General features: G+C 46.1%; 1 protein-coding gene across 2 annotated transcripts; it reads left to right on the forward strand.

Annotated features, from left to right (window-relative positions):
• The first annotated feature begins 795 nt into the window (after positions 1-795).
• Positions 796-19,534, forward strand: ELF3 (E74 like ETS transcription factor 3). 2 transcript variants are annotated; one of them, XM_053393700.1, is made up of 9 exons: positions 796-1,250; positions 12,785-12,955; positions 14,206-14,427; positions 14,997-15,086; positions 15,202-15,324; positions 15,582-15,674; positions 16,569-16,679; positions 17,214-17,409; positions 18,387-19,534. In XM_053393700.1, exons 1-9 carry the CDS (start codon positions 1,202-1,204, stop codon positions 18,496-18,498), a joined length of 1,167 nt encoding a protein of 388 aa, XP_053249675.1. In that variant the 5' UTR covers positions 796-1,201; the 3' UTR covers positions 18,499-19,534. The 2 variants fall into 2 exon arrangements, with proteins under 2 accessions (XP_053249675.1, XP_053249676.1); XM_053393701.1 differs by lacking the exon at positions 796-1,250 and adding an exon at positions 11,261-11,392.
• Positions 19,535-20,865: the final 1,331 nt, after the last annotated feature.

A 20,865-nucleotide genomic window follows, 5' to 3' on the forward strand; every position in this document is an offset into this window, starting at 1 on the left:
GGGGGAGGCCAGACGGTTGCTGCTGCTTCTGAGGGGCCAGGCACTCAAATGAAATGCTAATACAGTGGTACCTCGGGTTACATACGCTTCAGGTTACAGACTCCGCTAACCCACTAATATTACCTCGCTAATATTACCTCGGGTTAAGAACTTTGCTTCAGGATGAGAATAGAAATCGTGCTCTGGCGGTGTGGCAGCAGCAGGAGGCCCCATTAGCTAAAGTGGTGCTTCAGGTTAAGAACAGTTTCTGGTTAAGTACAGACCTCCGGGACAAATTAAGTACTTAACCCGAGGTACCACTGTAGAACCGTATGTTGTGCTCGTGTGCTTACTCTGTTTCTACCCTGGCGACGTCGGATCATGGGGCCCTCACCATAGCAATGGTTTGCTGCTGGAGTTCAAAAGTGTGGTTTGGCTCTTTTGAGAAGATGGCTAGAAACCAGTTGAGGAATGAGGTTTCCGTTCTCAATTATCCTTTATTCTGTTCTTCTGTTACCAGTTGATAACCGAGGGCACAGAATTATTATAGGGCAGCGCCACAGTTGGCCTGAATGAAATCTCCACAGCAGTGGCCTAAAAGTGCCCCTCCTTCTCTTCCACAGCTCTTTATACCTCCCTCAACCATTTACCCCCTCACACATTCCCCTTCTTTCCTCTCAGTGTACCCTCTTGCTCCTCTGCAGCACAGTTAATAACTCCTTTAGCCTCAACTACTTCCACCTGCCCCTTCCCCGATTCCCCCTCCTCTCCAGCATTTCTTCCCTCACCCGAGGCCTAAAATTGCCTCGCACACAATCTCGCTGCCCTTCCTCCCATATGCCCTCTCATTCCTCCCTATTTCTCTCTTGCAGTAAGCGATTGTGCCTTCCCGTTATGCAGGTTATTGTTGAGCTTTGCAACACAGCACTGTATCTCTCTCTCCCCTGCCGCTGCCTCCGCCCCTGTTCCTAACCATTAGCCGGTGACCACATGTTGGGTGGGCCACTTGCCTCTTGCGGTTTTCCTCTTCTGTCTGCAGCTCTCGGTTGCTATCGCAGCCAGCTAGCACCAGACAGGAAGGTTACTTCCTTGTGCAACGGAGCAAGGCTGCTTCAGCTCTTTCCCTGTGAGCGGCTTCTTGTGTCTACGCAGCTTAGTTTCTTGGGGCTTCTGCTTTTGCTAGGGAGGACTGGGCTGCTAGAAGAAGCTGTCGGCAGCCAAAATGGATCCAGAGAGAGACGGCGGTAGTGAAGAAGCAGGCAAACGATTGGGTAAGGAAAGGGAAACTAAGTCTGGCCTATAACCTTTGAACGTAAATGTGAGCAACAGTTCAGCGTTTCTAAAGGGTTTCTTACACGACTGCTATGCACAGTTATGGGGAAAGGTCATAGCTCAGTAGAGAGCCTCTGCTTTGCATGCAGAAGGTCTTGGGTTTAATCCCCGACATTTCCAGGTTCGGCTAGGAAATCCTGGAGAAATGCTGATGGTCCTGTGTAGACCATGCTGAGCTAGATGGACCAAAGGTGTGATTCACTATATGGCAGCTTCCTATGGCCTGTCAATTATTATTCAGACATTAAAATACAAGAGACCTGGAGGTTTACTTGTTGGTCGGTGCAATGTTTGACTAAACAAAGCTTGTGTTCTGTCCCTTTAAGGCAGTGGTTCTCAACCTTTGGGTCCCCAGATGTTGTTGGACTACAACTCCCATCATCCCTGAGCTTTGGCCTTGCTAGCTAGGGGTGATGGGAGTTGTAGTTCAACAACATCTGGGGACCCACAGGTTGAGAAAGGCTGCTTTAAGCTGCTGTTAGATATATAGTCCGTTACTGGACTACTTCTGCCTAGACTAGAAGTGGCTAAAATGGGGACTGAGCAATAAATGGTATGGCTCATAAGTGAGTTGGTTTAGCACAGGCATCCCCAGACTTGGCTCTCCAGATGTTTTGGAACCACAACTCCCATCATCCCTAGCTAGCAGGACCAGTGGTCAGGGATGGTGGGAATTGTAGTCCCAAAACTTCTGGTTTAGCACATAGTGGCTAATTTCCCGGCTATTTCCATTCGGTGCAGCAGGTGGCGATACATTGCTTAAGAGAGGCAGAGACTTTTTCTCTAGCTGGGGGAGGGCAGAAGGTAGATCTGAATCTCCTGGTGCTTCTGTGGGTGATTTGTAGCAGAGAGAACTTGGGAGAAAGCCTACAGTGGCTTTCTGTGTGAAAGCTGGTACTCAAAAGACAAATTCTTAGGCCAAGAATGTGTTGAGATGTGCTCAGTCACTGAATATTGGGTTTTCCTCCCTTCCGAGTTGCTCTTTCGTACCTGATTGGAGATCTCAGGGTTCTGTTTTTAAAACAAAGCAAAAATTGCTTCAAACCTGAAGTCTAATGTAACTCAAGACTGAGGTTTCCTTTCTCTGTGTGTCGCTTATTCCTGATGACCGATCAGTTTGCATATGTAGAAACTGAAATGGCAAAGGCCTAATACCACTGCAGATGTTTTGGGGAAGGGGGTTTGGCACTGCTTGCTTCTCCTAGTAATCTGCAGTTCCAGAAATCACAAATGATAAACCTCACCCTCTGTCCCAGAACGAACCTTGCCCCTCTGTGTGCAGGCCTGGCCCCCGCTCCATATTTTTTTATGGTGCGTTTATTGCATTCCAGCAATTGCTTTCAATATTTTACAGCCTTTTTTGGCCTGAGAAAGTGGAGATGCCAGAGATTCCCATATTATTAAAACTAGCAGTTCCATGTCATTGGCAAGTCAACATCAGAAATCCAGCATAATGCAGACAGCAAGACCACACAAGCATGTCCCCAGACTCAGTTTCTTTCTTTTCTTTTCTTTTCTTTCTTTTCAAATATTTTTTGAATATTATAACAAATATTGGTACAAATCTCATTCATCATGTTATTTACAATTATTCTCCCTCCCCTCCTCTGGACTTCCCTCAACTCCCCCTGGGCTGAGTTATTTAGTTTTATTTATCGTATCCTGCTTTTGCTACACGAAAATAAAATCCCCCCCCCCCAAAAAATGATTTCTCTGAAATATCTGTTACTCAAATGAAATTGTGAAAATTTATTCAAATCCTGCCAGTGAATCCGGTCCATTCTGTTGTTTCAGCAAATAAACTGTAAATGGTTCCCAGACTCTTTTGAAGTCCTTTTTCTCCTTCTCTCGTAGTTTATCTGTTAGCTTAGCCAATTATGCATAGTACATCAGCTTTTCTTTTTAATTTTTTTAATTCAAAATTAAAACAAGACATATTATCCAAAAACATATCATCCTTGTTGCCCCCCCATTTTTCCTCCTTCCCCTCCTTCCACACAGAACCCACCCCCACCCCGACTTCCCTCAGTTCCAGTCTTTGGTTTCTCTGAGACTGCTGTTTTCTGCATGTTACAAAGTTGTATAGATCCTCAAACTATTTAGCTGATTATTATCAATAAAAAGTTTGTGAATGTTTATTCAAAACCTGCCAAGGAGTCCAGTTCTCTTCGTTGCGTCTTCAGATACTTTGTAAAGGGTTCCTATTCATCCTTAAAGTCACATTTATCCTTGTCCCGTAGCTTACCGGTATATGTCAGTTTTGCCAGTTCTGCATAGTCCATCAATTTTTCTTGCCATGTTCATCAGCTTTTCTTGCCGTTGGTCCTTTGATGGTATTTCTTCCGTCTTCCAATATTGTGCAATCAAGATTCTTGCTGCTGTTGTAGCATACATAAATTATGTCCATTTTTCTTTTGGTAGCTCTTGATTTCAGATAAATAAAAAAAAGGCTTAAGGGTGTTTAACAAAATTCATTTTAAATATTTTTTTCAATTCATTGTATATCATTTCCCAATATTTTTTAAATGCATTTGCATTCCCACCACATATGATAAAATGTTCCTTCCTTTTCCTTACATCTCCAACATCTTTTATTTTCTTTCCTAAACATCTTGGCCATTTTCACTGCTGTGCTACACCATCTATACATCATTTTCATGTAATTCTCTCTTAATAGTATTCAATCTGTGAATTTTATATCAATTTTCCCCAATCACAGTTTGATTCTAAGTCAAGGTAAAACTTTTGCAAGTCAAGGTAAAACTTTTGCAAGTTATGACAGCTGCTTTTGGAGGGTACAGCATGACGGCAATTCTGATTTAGAGCCATGTGTCACCTGTGGCAAATGCATGGCAAGAAAGTGAGCATATGGGCCCACCAACCAATTGTTTCTTTGGCTACTAAACATACCGTATGTGGCATAGAAAAGTCTCAGGGGAGGCTAACATGGGGCTGATTTTTGGCAGTGTGGCAGCAGAACTAAGAGCCTGTGGAGCTCAGGCCAAATGAATGTAAGCAGTTGCAAGTCTGAAAGATTGTGTCAATCTGTTTGGATGCTTAAGTGTTTAGAAGATTATGAATATTTAGATTATGAGGTAAATGTCTATATACACAAACAGCTAATGCTTATGAGTGACTGGGGCCAAAACCAAACTCTGCTGTAAGGAATCGCTGCATATGGAAGCAATGACCAGTCTCTTGCCCTGGTTTTGCTCTGTATACTCCCTTTTTCCTCAAACGAATCTTTGCACAAATGACCCAAATCTGCACTGGCATATCAGGTGCATTCTGAGCTGGCCGTTCAGGTTCTACCTGCAGAGACAGTTTGTTTTGACTGCAATCTGACTGATGTAATTGAACAACATGCTTTGATGTAATTGAACAAAATGCTTTGGGAGTCACTGAGCCATAGGATCCGTTGGAGCCACCCTGCAGAGCAGCCTTGATGTCAGGCTGGTCAACAATACTTTGGTGCCACAAATAAGAGCCCAAGGCCACAGTGGAGCATGAAGGGGTCTATGATAACTCCTGGATAATTTGTGCCACGAGGGTTGCTCCATAGACCCCACCACACAACAAATAATACCGAATGACTCGGAAGCAATCATGCCCTCCAGTTATCATTGGACTACAACTCCCATCATCCCCTCACCATTGTTCATGCTGGCTGGGGCTGATGGGAGATGGGGTCCAACAACAACCAAAGGGCACCTCGTCGGCAATCCCTGCAAAAGTAGAACATGGTTGCTAGGCAACTGCAACATTTCTCCCCCCCCCCCATAGAATAGGCCACATAGCCATTGGGTGGCAATAGATGGGCTGTGAGCCTCCTGGGGTGCATAGAAGGGGCAAAGTGAAATTCAGGATGTGTTGCCAACATTGTCCCACATGTTAGACTTCTGAAAGAGAACTAATGATTTATTTCATTTTAACACTCCCATCTTAAAACATTTTCTCTGAAGTTAGACCTATTGATTTGGATGGAGTAAGCATGCATAGGATTGGAACCTTATTTTAATTCCCAGGTTATGACTATGTTATGATTTGCATGTGAAAAGTGCCTTCCCTTCAGGTAAGCCCAGGGGCATAAAGATGATGGGGGATAACTACTTCGGGGGGGGGCATGCACACACACCCTGATGCACCCCTGCAGCTACAATTAGTTGCAGTGAGAGAGTAGAGGGGGAGCCCCGTAGACACATGCTTTATTGGGTAAAAATGCAAGTTACAGAGTCCCTTCCAGCTTCTGCGTGTTACAAATCTCCCCTTTTTCTACATGTTGGTTCCACCTGGTCACCCAGGTGAAAGGAGCATCCTTCATGCCCCTGGATAGCTCAGCCAGTAGCACATGGGACTCTTAATCTGAGGGTTGTGGGTTCGAGCCCCCCGTTGGGCAAAAGATTCCTGCATTGCAGGGGGTTGGACTAGATGACCCTCGTGGTCCCTTCCAACCCTACAATTCTATGGTTCTGTGCCATCCACAGCAGAGAAGAGCTGTCACGTTGCAAGGGGAGGACCTTCAGCTTAGGTTTCCTATCTAGTGTTGCTATCCATAGTTCCAAAATAATGGACATGTAAAGTCTGCAGTCTTATGGAGTTGAAATACACCACTGAAAGCAGTAATTCCCTCCAGGTTTCTTTGGGGGGCCTGGCTCTCCACATGTTATTTCTTACTCAAAGGCACAGTGAGAAGTGCCCTATCTCTCTCCCTCCCAGTAGTGATTTTGCAGAATGTCAAGGAAGCAGGGCCACAGAGCTCCTGCCCACAGATGTGGCCAGGACTCATGTGCGTTGAAGCTCTTTAAGCATTGGGTAGAGATGCAGGAGTGGGGAACTTTTTTCTGTCTACATCCCCTCGTAGGATACCTTGCCAGTGGTGGGCAAAAGAAAGCAGAGCAGTGGATGTAATACGATAATGAAATAGTTACTTACAGTGGATGTAATGCAATAAGCAATAGGCATAGCTAGAGTTTCCAGGGAGTAAATTTGTGCATGCTGCTGGTATTTCTTCCCTGTTCCTCACTACTCTTATTCTCAATAGAAATATCAGTATCTGTTACAGTGGCAATCTGATCACCGTCACCAAGTACAGGACAGTTGTCATTTGCAATTCTCTCTCTCTCTCTCTCTCTCTCTCTCTCTCTCTCTCTCTCTCTCTCTCCCTCTCTCTCTTTTACAAGTTTAGTTTGTGCATAAAGGGAACATGGTCTCTTGCAATCTATACTGGCCACTAGAGGACAGTCATGTCTAAGTTTGCTTTGAATGGAGCACCTGTTTCCTCAGCAAACTGGGTTCTCTTATGAGGGCATTTCTTCTTTGGGCAAGTAATTGACGAAGCTCAGACTGTGGTCAACCCCCTGGATGTTTATGGTTCCATTAAGTCCTTCACACCTGGAAGGAACCAGAAGTGGCTGGTGGGTTTTTGTTGTTGTTGTTGTTTAGTCGTTTAGTCGTGTCCAACTCTTTTTGACCCCATGGACCAGAGCACGCCAGGCACTCCTGTCTTCCACTGCCTCCTGCAGTTTGGTCAAACTCATGCTGGTAGCTTCGAGAACACTGTCCAACCATCTCGTCCTCCATCGTCCCCTTCTCCTTGTGCTCTCCATCTTAGGACATACATGCACAGAGGCACATGCAGCTGCTGCCCCTGCTGCCCCTTGCAGATCACCTCAGGAAGAGGGCTATTGCTCCCTCCCTGCTCATCAAAAGATAGATCTGATCCATCACTGGAGAATCACTGGTTGCAGTTCTTCGGGGTTTGGATAGACACCTTTCCTGGAGTTGTCCAGCTGGAATTTTTGGATCATGTGCTCAGCCACTGAGGTATGGAAAGCACTCTCGCAGGGACTGTCAAATTCGCATCCAGCAACCCTGCATAAAAATGTTTTTTCTTAAGGTACATGAGTCCTGTCAAAACTATGTCCTGTAAAAAATAGTCTATTGTACAAGTAGATACTTCATAAATAAGTTTACATTATCAATGTAATTCCTGTTGTGCAAAACTTAAAAGATTAAGTTAAAATGATTAATATTGATTATTCATTATTTTCTGTCTCATTTCAAAAATCATGTGAATCTAAAACCCGAACTAGTCCTGCCATTTTAAAATCATGGGTTAATTCTTTCAAGGAAACCTTGGTCCTGGGTGTCGTAGACCCAGGCCCCATTTGCACCATACATTTAAGGTGCTATGATACCACTATAAATAGTCATGGCTTCCCCCAGAGAATTCTGGGAACTGTGGTGCTGAGTGTTCTTAGAAGCACCCTATGCCTCTCCTAGAACTGCAATTCCCAGAGCTCCCTGTGAAGAGGAATTGACTGTCAAACCACTTTGGGAATTGTAGCTCCGGGAGGGAAATGGGAATCTCCCGACAACTCACAGTGTCACCCTTCACAACTGTGACCTGAACCCCTTAAAAACGGGGCTTTCCTCCTCCCTAAAAAAAAGCTCAACAAGGGGTAGATCACTGCCAGCTTTTAACTCTGTGAGTAGATCGCAGTCGCTTGGGAGTTGGCCACCCCTGATTTAGAGGAAGCCTTGATTGCTTAAAGTGGTGTCCCAGCACCTTAAGACGACAGCCACAAACACCCTTCTTTTCTGAGCCTGCCTGATTAGCTGCAATTGTTCAGGAATAATTTCCCCATGGTAAAACCATTGGGATAAGCCTGACTAAGCCATGAGAAAACCTCTGAGATAAGCCTTAATAGGACTATGATCCTAAGCATATTTACTTAGTGATTGGCTACAGTGAAAACAAGTGGAATTTGGAAATAATAGTGCCATCACTCTAGTCAAAAGTATGGTAAGTCCCATTGACTTCAGTGGGATGGGCTCTCAGGCAGGCAATTGTGTGTATGATTGTAGACTCAGTTGGGAGTAAGTTCTATTAAACTCCAAGGCACAGTTAATGTGTTTAGGAATGGAGCGTCAGTGCCTTCTTTCAGTTTCTTTGTCCTCCTTTCTCTCACCACACCAAGGTCAATGTTTGGTCTTTGGGGCATTTGCAAATTAAAGGAACAAACAAGAAATTACAGAGAAAAGATATTACAAAGACTCTAGGCTGGGCTGCTGAAAGGGACCCACCCCCAATGGCTTCTGTGACTTAATAGCAACCACATGACCCACAGAAAATCAGTAGGTGAAGCTTTCTCCATTCTGCCATCAGCATCCCTTGACAAGCTGGACCTGCTGAATTTCTGCCTTCCGTGCAGCTGCCAAAGAGGTTCAGGAGCTCCACTAGGGGGAAATGGGTGTGTGCATAGGACTTTATTAATTCTTTGCCCTTGTTGTTGCCATTTATTTACTCACCCTTCACTCTAAGGTCCTAGGTGTAATAATGCTGTCTTGGCACAGACAGAAGAAATATTGCCAGTCCCAAAGAACTGCGTCTTAGTCATAAAAGCACAGAGCAGGTCCTGCACAAAGAGCTATTTTGTCAGGGGAAATGCTGGAGTCAGGTGGGAGAGTGAGCCATCCTGAACTGGTGCCTCCTAAGCAATGATGGCATCTGACCAGGACTTTGGGGGCAGATGTCCAGAGCCCAGCAGAATGATCTGGAGCCCCTCACAAATGCAGCAGGGCTGGCTCACCCCCTTTCGAAGTTGGTGAAGTAATACCAACTGCCATCTAAAGGGCCACTACAGGACCAGTCCAGAGTCCCAAATTGCCCAACTCCCCCACTGTCCCGAAGTGGCGTGAGAGTACTGGGGCAAACCCTGTGCCAGGCAACCTTCTCAGAAATGCCTTTGTACTAGAGGTTGACGTCAATGAGGCATGACGTGCCCGTTGCCTGTGGCTGAGCCAGCTAGGCAGGTTGGTGGCCTGCTTAAAGTTTCCACGAAGCTGTTTGCTGCTGTGAATAAGCAGCTCACCCACCTGGAAGCACCAGCAACCATCCTGCAATTAGAAAAGGGGAGAAAGAGAGATCTGCCCAGCTCATTACAATCATAATCCCTCCTCAATACACACCTGCGAGGCAGGGCTGTGTACAGAAAGGAGGAGGCCCACTGAACTGAATGGTTTTTTGCGAGCGATGCTGAAGTTTTTTGGGGGGCCAGGTGAGCAGTGTTGTTGCAAAATGAAAAACCCACATTGACTAGCATGTGTGCTCCTTTGCTTTCCATACAGCTCTCTTCCACTTTCCCGCTTCTGCTGAAGACATCGGCATGTAACTGCAGTTACATGTAAACTCCCTCAGGTCTTGCCTCCAGTAACAGAAGGGGGCAGTGGCAGAGCAGAGGACGGTGCAGTGCTCTCCCAACGCTGGTATTTCTGCACTGACATCATAATAACAGCCTTGCTCAATCAGAACAAAGGTCCATGCAAACCAGCGTCCTGTTCCCAACAGTGGGAAGCCTCTGGGAAGCGCCCCGGTAACCTGTATCCAGGGGGCATCTTGGGCTCTAGATCACAAAAGCCTATGCCACAATAAATCTGCCGGTCTTAAAGGTGCCGCAAGACTCTTTTGTTTGTGACCAAGCAAAAGCTTAAAACTCAGTCTCTCTTTTTCTCTGCTCAGATCAAAGCTGGTTTGCGGGAAGTGGCATAATGGTCAGAGCGTTGGAAAGGGACCTGGGAGAGCAGGGTTCAAATCCCCACTCAGCCATGAAGCACACTAGGCGACCTCGGGCCAGTCACCATCTCTTAGCCTAACCTACCTCACAGGGTTGTGGAGAGGATGAAATGAAATGGGGAGGAGGAGAACCATGTACACCACCTCGAGGTCCTTGGAAGAAAAAGGGGGTATATAAATGTAATAAAGAAATATATATTTTATAAGAAATGACAGGTTGTGGCTAATGTGTGTGCGCCGGTTCTCAAATTGGTAGGAGAGCACTGGATGCAGACAAAGATACCTCTCTGAATTTTGCCTCTAAATCAGAGAATTTCTACGTATCTCAAAGTCTTCCTCCATGGACCTCTACCCTTCCTTCCTTCCTTCCTTCCTTCCTTCCTTCCTTCCTTCCTTCCTTCCTTCCTTCCTTTCTTTCTTTCTTTCTTTCTTTCTTTCTTGATGTATTAGTTTCAGAGGAGAAAGCCCATACTATGTCTTTAGTGAGCAGCCTTAATATTGAATTCTACGTATGTTTATCTCTGAGTAAGTCATTTTGACTTCAGTGGCACTTGCTTCTACGTAAACATGGACAGGATTGGGGGTTGTGTGCCACCCAAAACAATGGAATGGGGTGAATATAAGCTAACTTCAGTTGCCTTGCTGTGCAAACCTACCCAAGTTTGCTCAACAAGTAAGCTCCGCTGAGTTCAAAGGGATCTGTTGCCAGGTAGGTGGAAATAGGATGACAGCCTCCCTAGTGACCTAACTTTGAAAGGGTTGCAGTTGGTTTCTTGTGGGCAGCCAACAAAGAAATCCCATGGCACCTTCAGGAGAGATTTGTTGTGATGGAAGCTTTCGTGGACTAAAGTCCACCGAAGCAAAAGCATGAATTGTTGCTTTGATGATGTTGCATCAAAAGCCCTAACCAAATCCTGGCCTCAGCCCTGAAGGGGGTCACAGAGAGGAGTGTGGAGTCTGCCAGCCATATGAAAACGTTTTCCATTTCTGACCCATGGATGACACTTGCTTCACCTTCACCCAATGGAACAACAGGTGGCAACTGCCCCCATCAGACTCATTTATATGGGCCTATTCTTGGCCGGGGAGGGAGAAGCAGGCTGGTTTATCTGCTTTGATGAGCAAACAAACACTAGTGATATGAAAAGGGAGAAAAACAGCATCCTGGGTGAAACTGGCACAAGCTCTGCCAGCTCTCTGGTAATAATTAAACTGTCAGCCCAGATTTCCCGTCAAGGTAGGCTGGCAGAGTCCCAGGTGGCACATATTATGCAAATTTCCTGGGGCGGGAGCTGAGTACCTGTTCTAGGAATTCCCCTAGAGGTGGAGATCAGGTTACTGAAGAACGCCCTATAAAAGGGACAGCTAGGGGAGGGGCTGAGCCATACAGGGAGTGGAGTCACAAATACCTGGGCACAGGTGAGCGGGAGCTGAAGCGTCCAGCACTCTGTCTTAGGAGCTTACTACTGTGTGGATTGATTAACTGCTGTCAGAGTTACCTGCCTGGTAGGTAAAATGGGGGGGGCATGAAAGGGGGAGAGGATGGATGTGGAGTTGCTGCGCCTGATCTGTGTTGAGCTCAGTTCTCCTTAAGGATGCTGCTGTGGTGCACTTTCTTAGCTGATCAAGCTGCTGCCAATAAAAGAAGCAGCCCCTACTGCCAAGTTACTGATGGAGACTAAAAAATAGGATGCCCGTCACCTTCACGCTCTGCTTATGAGCTTCCAAACGCACCTGACCGACCATCACTGGAAACAGAATGTGGACCAGATGGATTTCTTGGTCAGGACCAGCCAAGGAATTATTATGCTTTTTGAAGCCTTGGAAAAGCGAGAAACGTTTGCCTCCAGTGCCGGTCCGTTGGGCAGTTTGTAGTTCTCTGGCAAAAGAAAAGGAAAAACATGCTGAGTCTGGGCTGACTTGCTCTCACCGGTTTTCTACTGTAATTTACTAGTTGCATACCTCCAACTTTGCTGTGCGGCTCGCAGAATTGATGGGATCCCTGACAATCTATGGCCATGATGAGGAGGGGAGGGAGAGACATTAGGGATTGGCAGGGATGAATGATAAATGGATGAGCATCTAAGGTGAGGCTCTCATGATTCAGAACAGGCTGTTTTCATAGAGCCAGCAGAGCTTTCTCTCCAATAGCCTGGAGCATCGAGTGGGGGTTGGTGAAGGGCCGAGGGGCTTCTCGGACACACAACACAATAGCAGGAGTTGGGAGCTTTAGAAGTAGCCTGAGAGTCAACATTGACTTTATGGCTCCAGCCTGAGCCTGGAAAGAGAAGGCAAAAAGCAAATTTTAAAAATGGGCTTCTTGGAGGTGTTTGTGAGGCCCAGAGCTGATTAAAGGTTGATGGGCAGGGGACCTTTGTGAAAGTAATAAGCATGAAAACTCTGTTTCTTGTCTCTTTGTCCTTTGCTGTATCGGGCAAGTTTGGGGGAGATGTAATTTCCCTGCCAAAGCAAAGTTGTTGGGACTGTTCCTTTTTATTTCAAGCCAAAAAGCTAACAGTGGGCATTGGGAAAATGATATTTAAAAATAAATAAATAAAATGGATGATAAAATGAACTAGAAACATACCTTGATTTGTTGTGGGAATTCTTCTGCTGCGGTCCATGGACCTACACAATAAATGCTATTCTATTGTGGGAATTCCTTGGTTAGAAATCTGTGGCTTTGTACTTTGGGATCCTGGCTCAGATATTCATGAATCTTGGACAGATCCCAGTCACAAGGGCTTGAAGGACAGGTTGAGAATATGAAGGAGAACTAGGTGTACTGGAGGGGTGGGGGGAAAGGCCATGTTTGAGCAAAGCAAGCACATGGGGGAATGGGGCTGCTGGAGCCGGCTGGATCCATTCCCAAGTCTAACAACTCCAATCTTCTGGCAGAAAATCCCATGGCAGGATCCTGTGAAATCAGCAATCTCATCTCAAACTACTTCAGCGCCATGTACCAGCCAGAAGAAGCACCACCCGACCCAGACCTACTGACCCACCTTGGAGATGATGATAACCTTTCTATCACTTTGTCTAACGCCCAGATGGCCACAGAGACAACAGGTAGGTGTCCACAGCTTATTGCTGCAAGATGCGGGTACAATATATATATATATAGGGAACAATGGAGACTAAACTTCAGGAATAACTTTCTGACAGTTAAGAGCTTATTTGACAGTGGAGCAATCTCCCACAAGAGGTGGTGGACTCTCCTTCCTTGGAAGTTTTTAAGCAGATGTTGGATGGCCAGCTGTCATGTGTGTTGTAGTTGAGATTCCTGCATTGCAAGGGGTTGGACTAGATGACCCTTGGAGACCTTTCCGGTTCTACAGTTCTGTGATCTCTGAGGGCTCTGCTTCCCACAGCAGCAGGACAAGTATTGTCTATCAGCAAGCCTACTGGAGTAGAGGTTGGAGACTCCTTCTAGTGTGATCTCACCCCCACTTATATAGGTTGGACCTCTGATATTCTATGGGGTAATGGGGGGTGCCCCCCACAAGATGTCTCCAGTATTAGTTAAACTTAAAGTAGACTTGTTGAAATTAACAGGTATGACTAACCTAGGCCCATTCATTTCAGTGGGCTTACTCCCAGTAAAACATAGTTGGAGAAAACCCCAACTCCCATCAACCCTGGCCATTGGCCATGCTGGCTGGGGCTGATGGGAATTGTTGTCCAACAACACTTGTTGTCTAGTCCTGCCCTTAACCAATGCTAGGTGGATGCACATGGCAGTGGGGTCTCTGTGGCCCTCCTGCTGTTGCTGGACTCCCATCATCCCTGGCCATTGGGCATGCTGGCTGAAACTGATAAGAGCTGGAGTCCCAACAGCATGTGGGGGGGGTATCAGGGTCCCTACCCCCTTGTAGAGAAGTAGAGAGGAGTAGTTTTATACAAGGTGCACTACGTGAAACTCAGGGGACTGTGAAAAGCTACAAAGGGCGGCCATTTTGCAAGGGAATGGCCGCTGGGGCATAGAAGAGCTCTGCATGCATTGCTGTTCTTGGCTACATACAGTACAGTATTCTAATGAAGTTGTGGCTGGTTGAGCTGGGAGCGGAGAACTGGTGTCCTAAATGACCTCACCCCAGTGGGGAGGGGCCTGCCCAGAGATAAGGGAACAGGTGACAGGTGTGCATGTTAACCCAACCACAGTGACTAAGCGAGATAAATGCTATGCGTAAGTGAACTGGCCACACCCTGTGCTGCTCAGCCAGCAAGAGTGCTCCAGAGGCTGACTTGGCCGAGCAGAATCCCATGTGCCGCCCGCCCCACTGAGCCCCTTCTCTCCCTCCCTCCCCACCTCTCTGCAGGCAAGCCGACATGGTATGGCGAGATGCCCCACTGCTGGAGCAGGGCTCAAGTGCTGGAGTGGATCAGCTACCATGTGGAGAAAAACAAGTATGATGCCAGTGCCATTGACTTTTCCTGCTGCAATATGGATGGCTACACGCTTTGCCAATACACGCGGGACCAGCTGGGACTCATCTTTGGGCCCCTTGGCGATGAGCTCTATGACCGCCTGCACGAAATCAGTAAGTGCAGGGTGCCCTTCCTTTGATGCAGGAGGACTTGAGGGAATTGCATTTGGTCCCCAAGCTAGAACCATATCAGCTCACAGTGCTTGGCTTAAGCAGAGAGGCTTTCAGAAAAACAGGTGCTTGTGCAAAGTCACGATGCACAGCAAAAGGGTTGCAAGCTTGTGTTACTGGCTCCGCTCTTGCGCCTTTTCACACCAGCCACACCACATTTACAAATGGCAAGCTTTTGCAATGGCTTTATCCTCACGCCAGGAAAATCTCTGCTTGCTAAGTTACTGTGTGTCCAGCTGTTTCTCAAACCAAAAGAGCAGGACCTGTGAAAAAGAGTGGCAGCTCTATCTAGGCAGCATCCCATGGCCCGATGGTCCCTCTTCACCAGGAGGGACACTCCCATATTTCTGGTCCCAGTCCTCTGTAAATCAGTGCCACTGTTTTGCCCCCAATACCAAGGGCTGAGAACGTATCTTTTAGCTTGTTCCTGAATCAAGGAAGAAAGCAGGGCAGCACAGAGTAGCGCTTGGTCTTGTTATTCACAAAGAATGTACTTTTCTCCCTCACTGTAGCATCTGTCCCGGATGAACTTGGCTGGATCATGTCTGTGCTAAGGAGCGAAGACGTCTCTCAAGAGGCCCTTCTGGACTCCAGCCCATTAGGTGAGGGGGGGGAAATGTATTTGCTTGCTCTGCTTTGTGGTTAATTGCCTATGGTCTCTCTCCCTGTGTGTGTGTACACATTTAACCCTCAACTTCTCCCTTTATTTGTTCCTAGAACTGGGAAATTCCTACAATCAGGATTACCTGGAAGAGATGAAGTTAGCAAACATTTTCTCCCAGTCTGACCTTGGCTACATCTCTGGGGCCATGTCACCAGACAGCTCAGCTTCTCTAGCAGGTATGGATCCTCCCTCCCCCAATTCTATCTCGGCTCCTGTAACAAACTACAGCTCCCATAATTCTTTGTGGGAAGCCAGGGCTGCTTAAAGTGGTATTATAGTAATTTAAATGGAATGGCATGCAAGTGGCCTAATATTTTCTCAGATTCCAACGGGTGCCCATTGAGGGTACTTGCTGAATCCCACAATTACAGTTAGAACATTGGTGGCTTCAGGCTTTAGAAGAAGCTGACCTTCGATTCTTTTCCTTTCTCAGGGACGATGTCTCAGAGCCCTCAGTCTCAGGACTCCGGTGGAAGTGACCTAGATCTCGACCCCATAGACATGAAGCACTGCCACTTTTCTGATGGTAAGATATATAGAGGATTATCAATGGGAGGTCTGGATTTTAGGAAAGTACAAGTTTGTTTGTGTTTGTGCACACATTTGCCTTAGTATCTTCACTAACACAGCAGCTTGCATTGTCAAAAGGCAAACTAGTTAGATGGAAGACAAAGATTACTGACTCACCATAAACAACAGTGGAGAGATGTAGGGCACAGTTCGTGTTGAAAGGGGAAATGAGAGTGTGTAGCATATTGGGCTTGGCAAGGAGAGTATTGGGTTTTAAAAAAATAAAATCCTGACTCTGCAAAAGAAGGGACAAATTTGGAGATTAATCAGAGTAGACCTGACACAGCTTAAATGCAAAAAAATGTATTTATCTGAAGCATTTATACATTGCCGTTCAGCCAAAAAGCCCCCCCCCCCAAGTGGCTTATTAATGCTAAAGCCGGGTAGACTGAAATCAATCCCTACAACAGAACTGGGATATAAACACTTCTGTAGGCAGAAATGGTTAGAGCCCAGTTTTGAACTGCAGGTTTGTATCATCCAGAGAGAGAGCTGATTTTATCCATTGTTAGAAATTCTGGCTCTCAAGTGCAACACCCCCTTTTAAGGTGGGTGCTGAGAGATCCCAGTTTAAGGATTGTGGTCTTTCAATCTAGAAGAAGCTTAGTGGTAGAACATCTGCGTTGAAAGAAGAAGGTTCCAGGTTCCGTCCCTGGCTATCTAGGTGGAGCTTGGAAAAATGTCCTGTCTGAATCTGGAGAGCTGGTGCCAGGCAGTGTAGATACTGAGCCAGATGGTCCAACATACTGACTCAGTATAAGGCAGTTTCCTGTGTTCCTGTTTAATCTCACTTCGGGTCCTCTGGGGGATAAGGCTAAGCATGTCCTCCTCCTCCTCCCCTTTTCAACAGGTGACTATGCAGAATATAAGAAAGAAGATCTCAAGAAGCGGAAAAGGGGACGGCCCAGGAAGGTCAGCAAGGACAGCAGAGACTGCCTGGAGACCAAGAAAAGCAAACACTGTAAGTGAATCTCTCACACTTGGGCAGGGGAAGTTCAGGGATATTTTGCTATTGCATGCAAGCCAAGTGTTTTGCCTCCAACACCTTCTGCACCACCACACAGATTAAGGGCACAAACGTATTGCTGTGCTGTGTAACCACTTGACAAGACAGCTCCATGGCAAGGATTCTTGCACCTAATCCCTTAGAACAGTCAGAGAGGCTCCTTGCAAACCTTTATTCCTCCTGAGTAGGGACAGGGGTCATACAGCTTATCAACTTCATGCATACTGAAATGTCCCCCTTCATAACAGTTCCTCAGATGCAGGGCTGAGCGACTCCAGCTCTGCTATTGGCCAAATATTCTGCCTCCTTAGGAGGTATGCAGCCTTCTCAAAGGGACAGCCAAGTTTCTGGTGGCGTGACATTGCCACGGAAACTGATTTATGCCCTGGTTTGGCATTCAGTTGGCCTCAAAGGCTATGGGCTGTTCTGTTCCTCCAGATAGTTTGAATTGAATAATATGATCTCCCTGCTCTCTTTTTTCATGACCAGCTCCAAGAGGGATCCACCTATGGGAATTCATCCGGGACATCCTCATTCACCCAGAGATGAATGAGGGGTTGTTGAAGTGGGAAGACCGACGAGAAGGCATCTTCAAGTTCCTGCGCTCTGAGGCGGTGGCTCAGCTCTGGGGGCAAAAGAAAAAGAACAGCAGCATGACCTATGAGAAGCTGAGCCGAGCCATGAGGTATGTACTTGTACATTTCAGTCTGGAGTGGAGAACCTGAAGCTTTTCTGATATGGTTGCCAGCTCTCAACAGCCCCAGACAGTATGGCCAATGGACAAGGGCTGATGGGAGATGGGCCTATCCTTGATTTGTGGATATTTTAAAACCACCCTTCAATCCTCCTCCTCCTCATCATCCCAGGGCAGTTTTTCATAGAAATACAAAAACAATTAAAATCAAATTAAATCAGATAGCAGGGCTGAAACAATGTCTAAAGAGGTCTAAAGAGGTACTATGATCTCTGGCTGACACTGAAAGGACAGCAAAGAAGGTAGCACTATAGTCTCTAGAAGCAATTCTGGCATTGAGGAAAGTCAAGAGATAGAGAGATCAAGGGCAGCAAATGGACACTGGTAGCAAGGGGTGGAAACTTGAGCAAATGCAGTTGCCGGAGGCCGGCCTTGGCCAGCCTGATGACCTCCAGATGTTTTGGACTACAACTCTCATCAATCCCATCACTGGCTGCAGAAAGGTTCCTTGGTAGCAGGAAACAAGTTTAACCCCAAACTGCTTCACACAAAGTGGGCTCTGAGGATGGATTTAAAGAAGAGAGAAGTGGGACCATGAAGAAGATTTGGGAGGGAGCCCCAGGCACTATGGGGCAGGGAGCACAAGAGAGCACAAAAAGAGTGTTTTGATTTGGATGACAAAAACCTTGCGTCTAACTCCTCACTCTGCTCCAAAGCTTTGTTGGTCAGCTATGAATAAGTCACTACCTCCTATGTCACTGGGCTGTGATGGCAGTCAGCTTGGAGCTTTGTGTTCAAGACAATCTCATATTTGATTGTGTACTACACTATATTATTCCACCCTTCTTGTAGCAGCTACTCTACCATAATATGTTCCTAGTCCTCTTTGTTTCTCCTAGGACTGCTTTTTTATTTTTCCTTTTTTTAAAAAATGTAGCCCTAACACTGTCCTTCTTTCCTTCCCTCAGGTATTACTACAAGCGGGAGATCCTCGAACGAGTGGATGGCCGGCGACTGGTGTACAAATTTGGGAAGAACTCCAGTGGGTGGAAGGAGGAAGAGGTTCAAGACAGGAGCTAAGAGCTGCAAGAGCCACACACGGACTTGGACATGGCCCATCCTTGCTCAGAGGAGCATCTCTGAGCACAGTATGCACTGACGAGGGCTCTGAGCCCCTTAAACTGCTATCTCCAGCAGTGTGTGTTAGACTCCAGCCCTTCTATGGGGCAAAGTGTGTGTTCTGGCTCCTAGCTGGGAGCTCAGGTAATTACAGCTGATATTTTGGCTCAAGTAGGTTATTGTGAACCATTATTACTTTGTTGCAATTGGACTCTGGCTGACATCTTGGCTCTGGATAGGATTACAACGCCTTTGGCTGTCTGCTGCACCGCACAGAGCTCATCAAGGCAGAAGGAACTGGGTGTTCTCGGCAATTTGCTTTGTCCCAGGGGGCCATTCACAGGACATTCAACGGTCTGCTGATTCACAGAGAATGCCTTGGCCAACTGTGCATAGGGAAGGAAGATTTGCCACCGGTGCCTTCAGAATATGGGAATGCTGATACCCAGTTTGGAGTAGCAATTGGAAGTGAAGCTTCCCACCCAGATGCAGACTAGTTGGTGGCTAATGTTCCTCTTTAACAGGCAAAACTTAGCTGGTCAGTCTTTGAATGTAGGACTCCAATAATTGTGGATTTCACATTGCTTTGGAAGGCAGAGTTCAGGAGCCTCTTCATTGGCTCTTCCCCAGTCAAAACATTATTGGGGGGGGGTCTTCTTCCCAGAAAGCACAGCAGCCTTCCCTATGAATTGCATCTTTTCACTCTTAATTTATGTGATATATGTAAGTGTGTTTATATAATGTACATAGATATCTATTTTTTTCATAACTAAAGTTGTGTGATTGTATCAGGAAGCACTGGGCATTTTCAGAACCGATGATTGTTGTTGCTAATATTCAGCTGGGCTGAACGAAAAAGGAAATCTTTTATTTTGAAATCAAAGTGTTTGTAGAGTGTTGTACTCGCTCAGTGACTCCAGGAGAGCCCTGCGTGATGTACAGGCCTCCTGCTTTTTAATAATAATTAACCAATAAATCATTGTTTGTTGGTTTTTAATCTCTGTGTGCTGCATATTGACAGTGTTCTTAAGGGAAGAGAATAGATGTTCATCAGACTTGGATAGAGAGGGATACCCTTTTCTTCTATCCAGCATGTGTCTCTCATGTTCACATCATAGAAACATGTCCCTCATTGAAAGACATTCCTAGCTCTCTGATCAGGGATGGGGAAACCTGGAGCCCTTTAGATGTTTCTGGACTAAAATCCCCATCATTCCTGACCTTTGGCCATGCTGGCTGGGGCTAATGGAAGTTGAAGTCTCACAAAATCTGGCAGGCCACAGTTTTCCCATCCATTTTCAAGAGGTGCAAGAGAACGTTATCCTTAATGCATTCCTATCCTACTTTGTTCAGTAATGAAATAATACACATGAAAAGTCCTGTTAATCAGACCGAAGGACCATAAATTCCAGTAGTAAGACATGAAGGCAACAGATGTCCTTCCTTTGCTACCACAACCCACAGTTGCTCTCTGGTCTCTAGAAAACACAGCACAGCAGTGAGCACTCAAAGATCCTTTTATGTAAGGTAAATCACTGAATGGAGGGAGACATAGGTCAATTATATTGCTCATATATTGCACACTGAAAATCCCTGTTGCAATAATATTCCTCTCTCAAAAGCCGTTCAATCTACCATATTTTGGCTGTTGGGTAGAAGAAGGTTCTGTCTGCTTTATCATCTCTTCTCTCCTTGGATGTTTGCGCCATTCTCTAGGCCAGGGGTTAGCAAACTTTTTCAGCAGGGGGCCGGTCCACTGTCCCTCAGACCTTGTGGGGGGCCGGACTATATTTTGGAAAAAAATAATGAAAGAATTCCTATGCCCCACAAGTAACCCAGAGATGCATTTTAAATAAAATCACACATTCTACTCATGTAAAAACACGCTGATTCCCGGACCGTCCGCGGGCCAGATTTAAAAGGCAATTGGGCCAGATCCGGCCCCTGGGCCTTAGTTTACCTACCCAAGCTCTAGGGATCCAGTCTTCCACTGCCACAAATACATCTGTACCCTTTGAACACCGAAATTCTCTGAGAGAAGTTAGAGGGACTGAGCTTCCCATGTCTAAACAAACAGCAATTTTCTATTCGCCTCATCAGTCTTAAAAGTTCTCTACACAGATGTTATTTACAAAACCACCTCAGAAACTGCACAATACCATTTCCACCCTAAGCATTCAGAAAACATCCCTCGTGACTCAGAAACACACAACCACCCAATTTATTTTATGACTCAGGCGTACACAATTACCACTATTTGTGTTTTAGGGGCTTAAGATATGAAGAGTCATAATTCCAGTTTCATGGGTTTCTCCAGACAAACAACTG

This window comes from Podarcis raffonei, chromosome 6 (genome assembly GCF_027172205.1).
Source record: "Podarcis raffonei isolate rPodRaf1 chromosome 6, rPodRaf1.pri, whole genome shotgun sequence".
Classification (NCBI taxonomy): domain Eukaryota; kingdom Metazoa; phylum Chordata; class Lepidosauria; order Squamata; family Lacertidae; genus Podarcis; species Podarcis raffonei.

Bases quoted from the DNA above. Each gene is read 5' to 3' on its own strand.
- ELF3 (XM_053393700.1), top strand. From the start codon at position 1,202: ATGGATCCAGAGAGAGACGGCGGTAGTGAAGAAGCAGGCAAACGATTG. The intron at 1,251-12,784 runs GTAAGGAAAGGG...ATCTTCTGGCAG, and splicing joins AGAAGCAGGCAAACGATTGG to AAAATCCCATGGCAGGATCC. The intron at 15,325-15,581 runs GTATGGATCCTC...TTCCTTTCTCAG, and splicing joins CAGCTCAGCTTCTCTAGCAG to GGACGATGTCTCAGAGCCCT.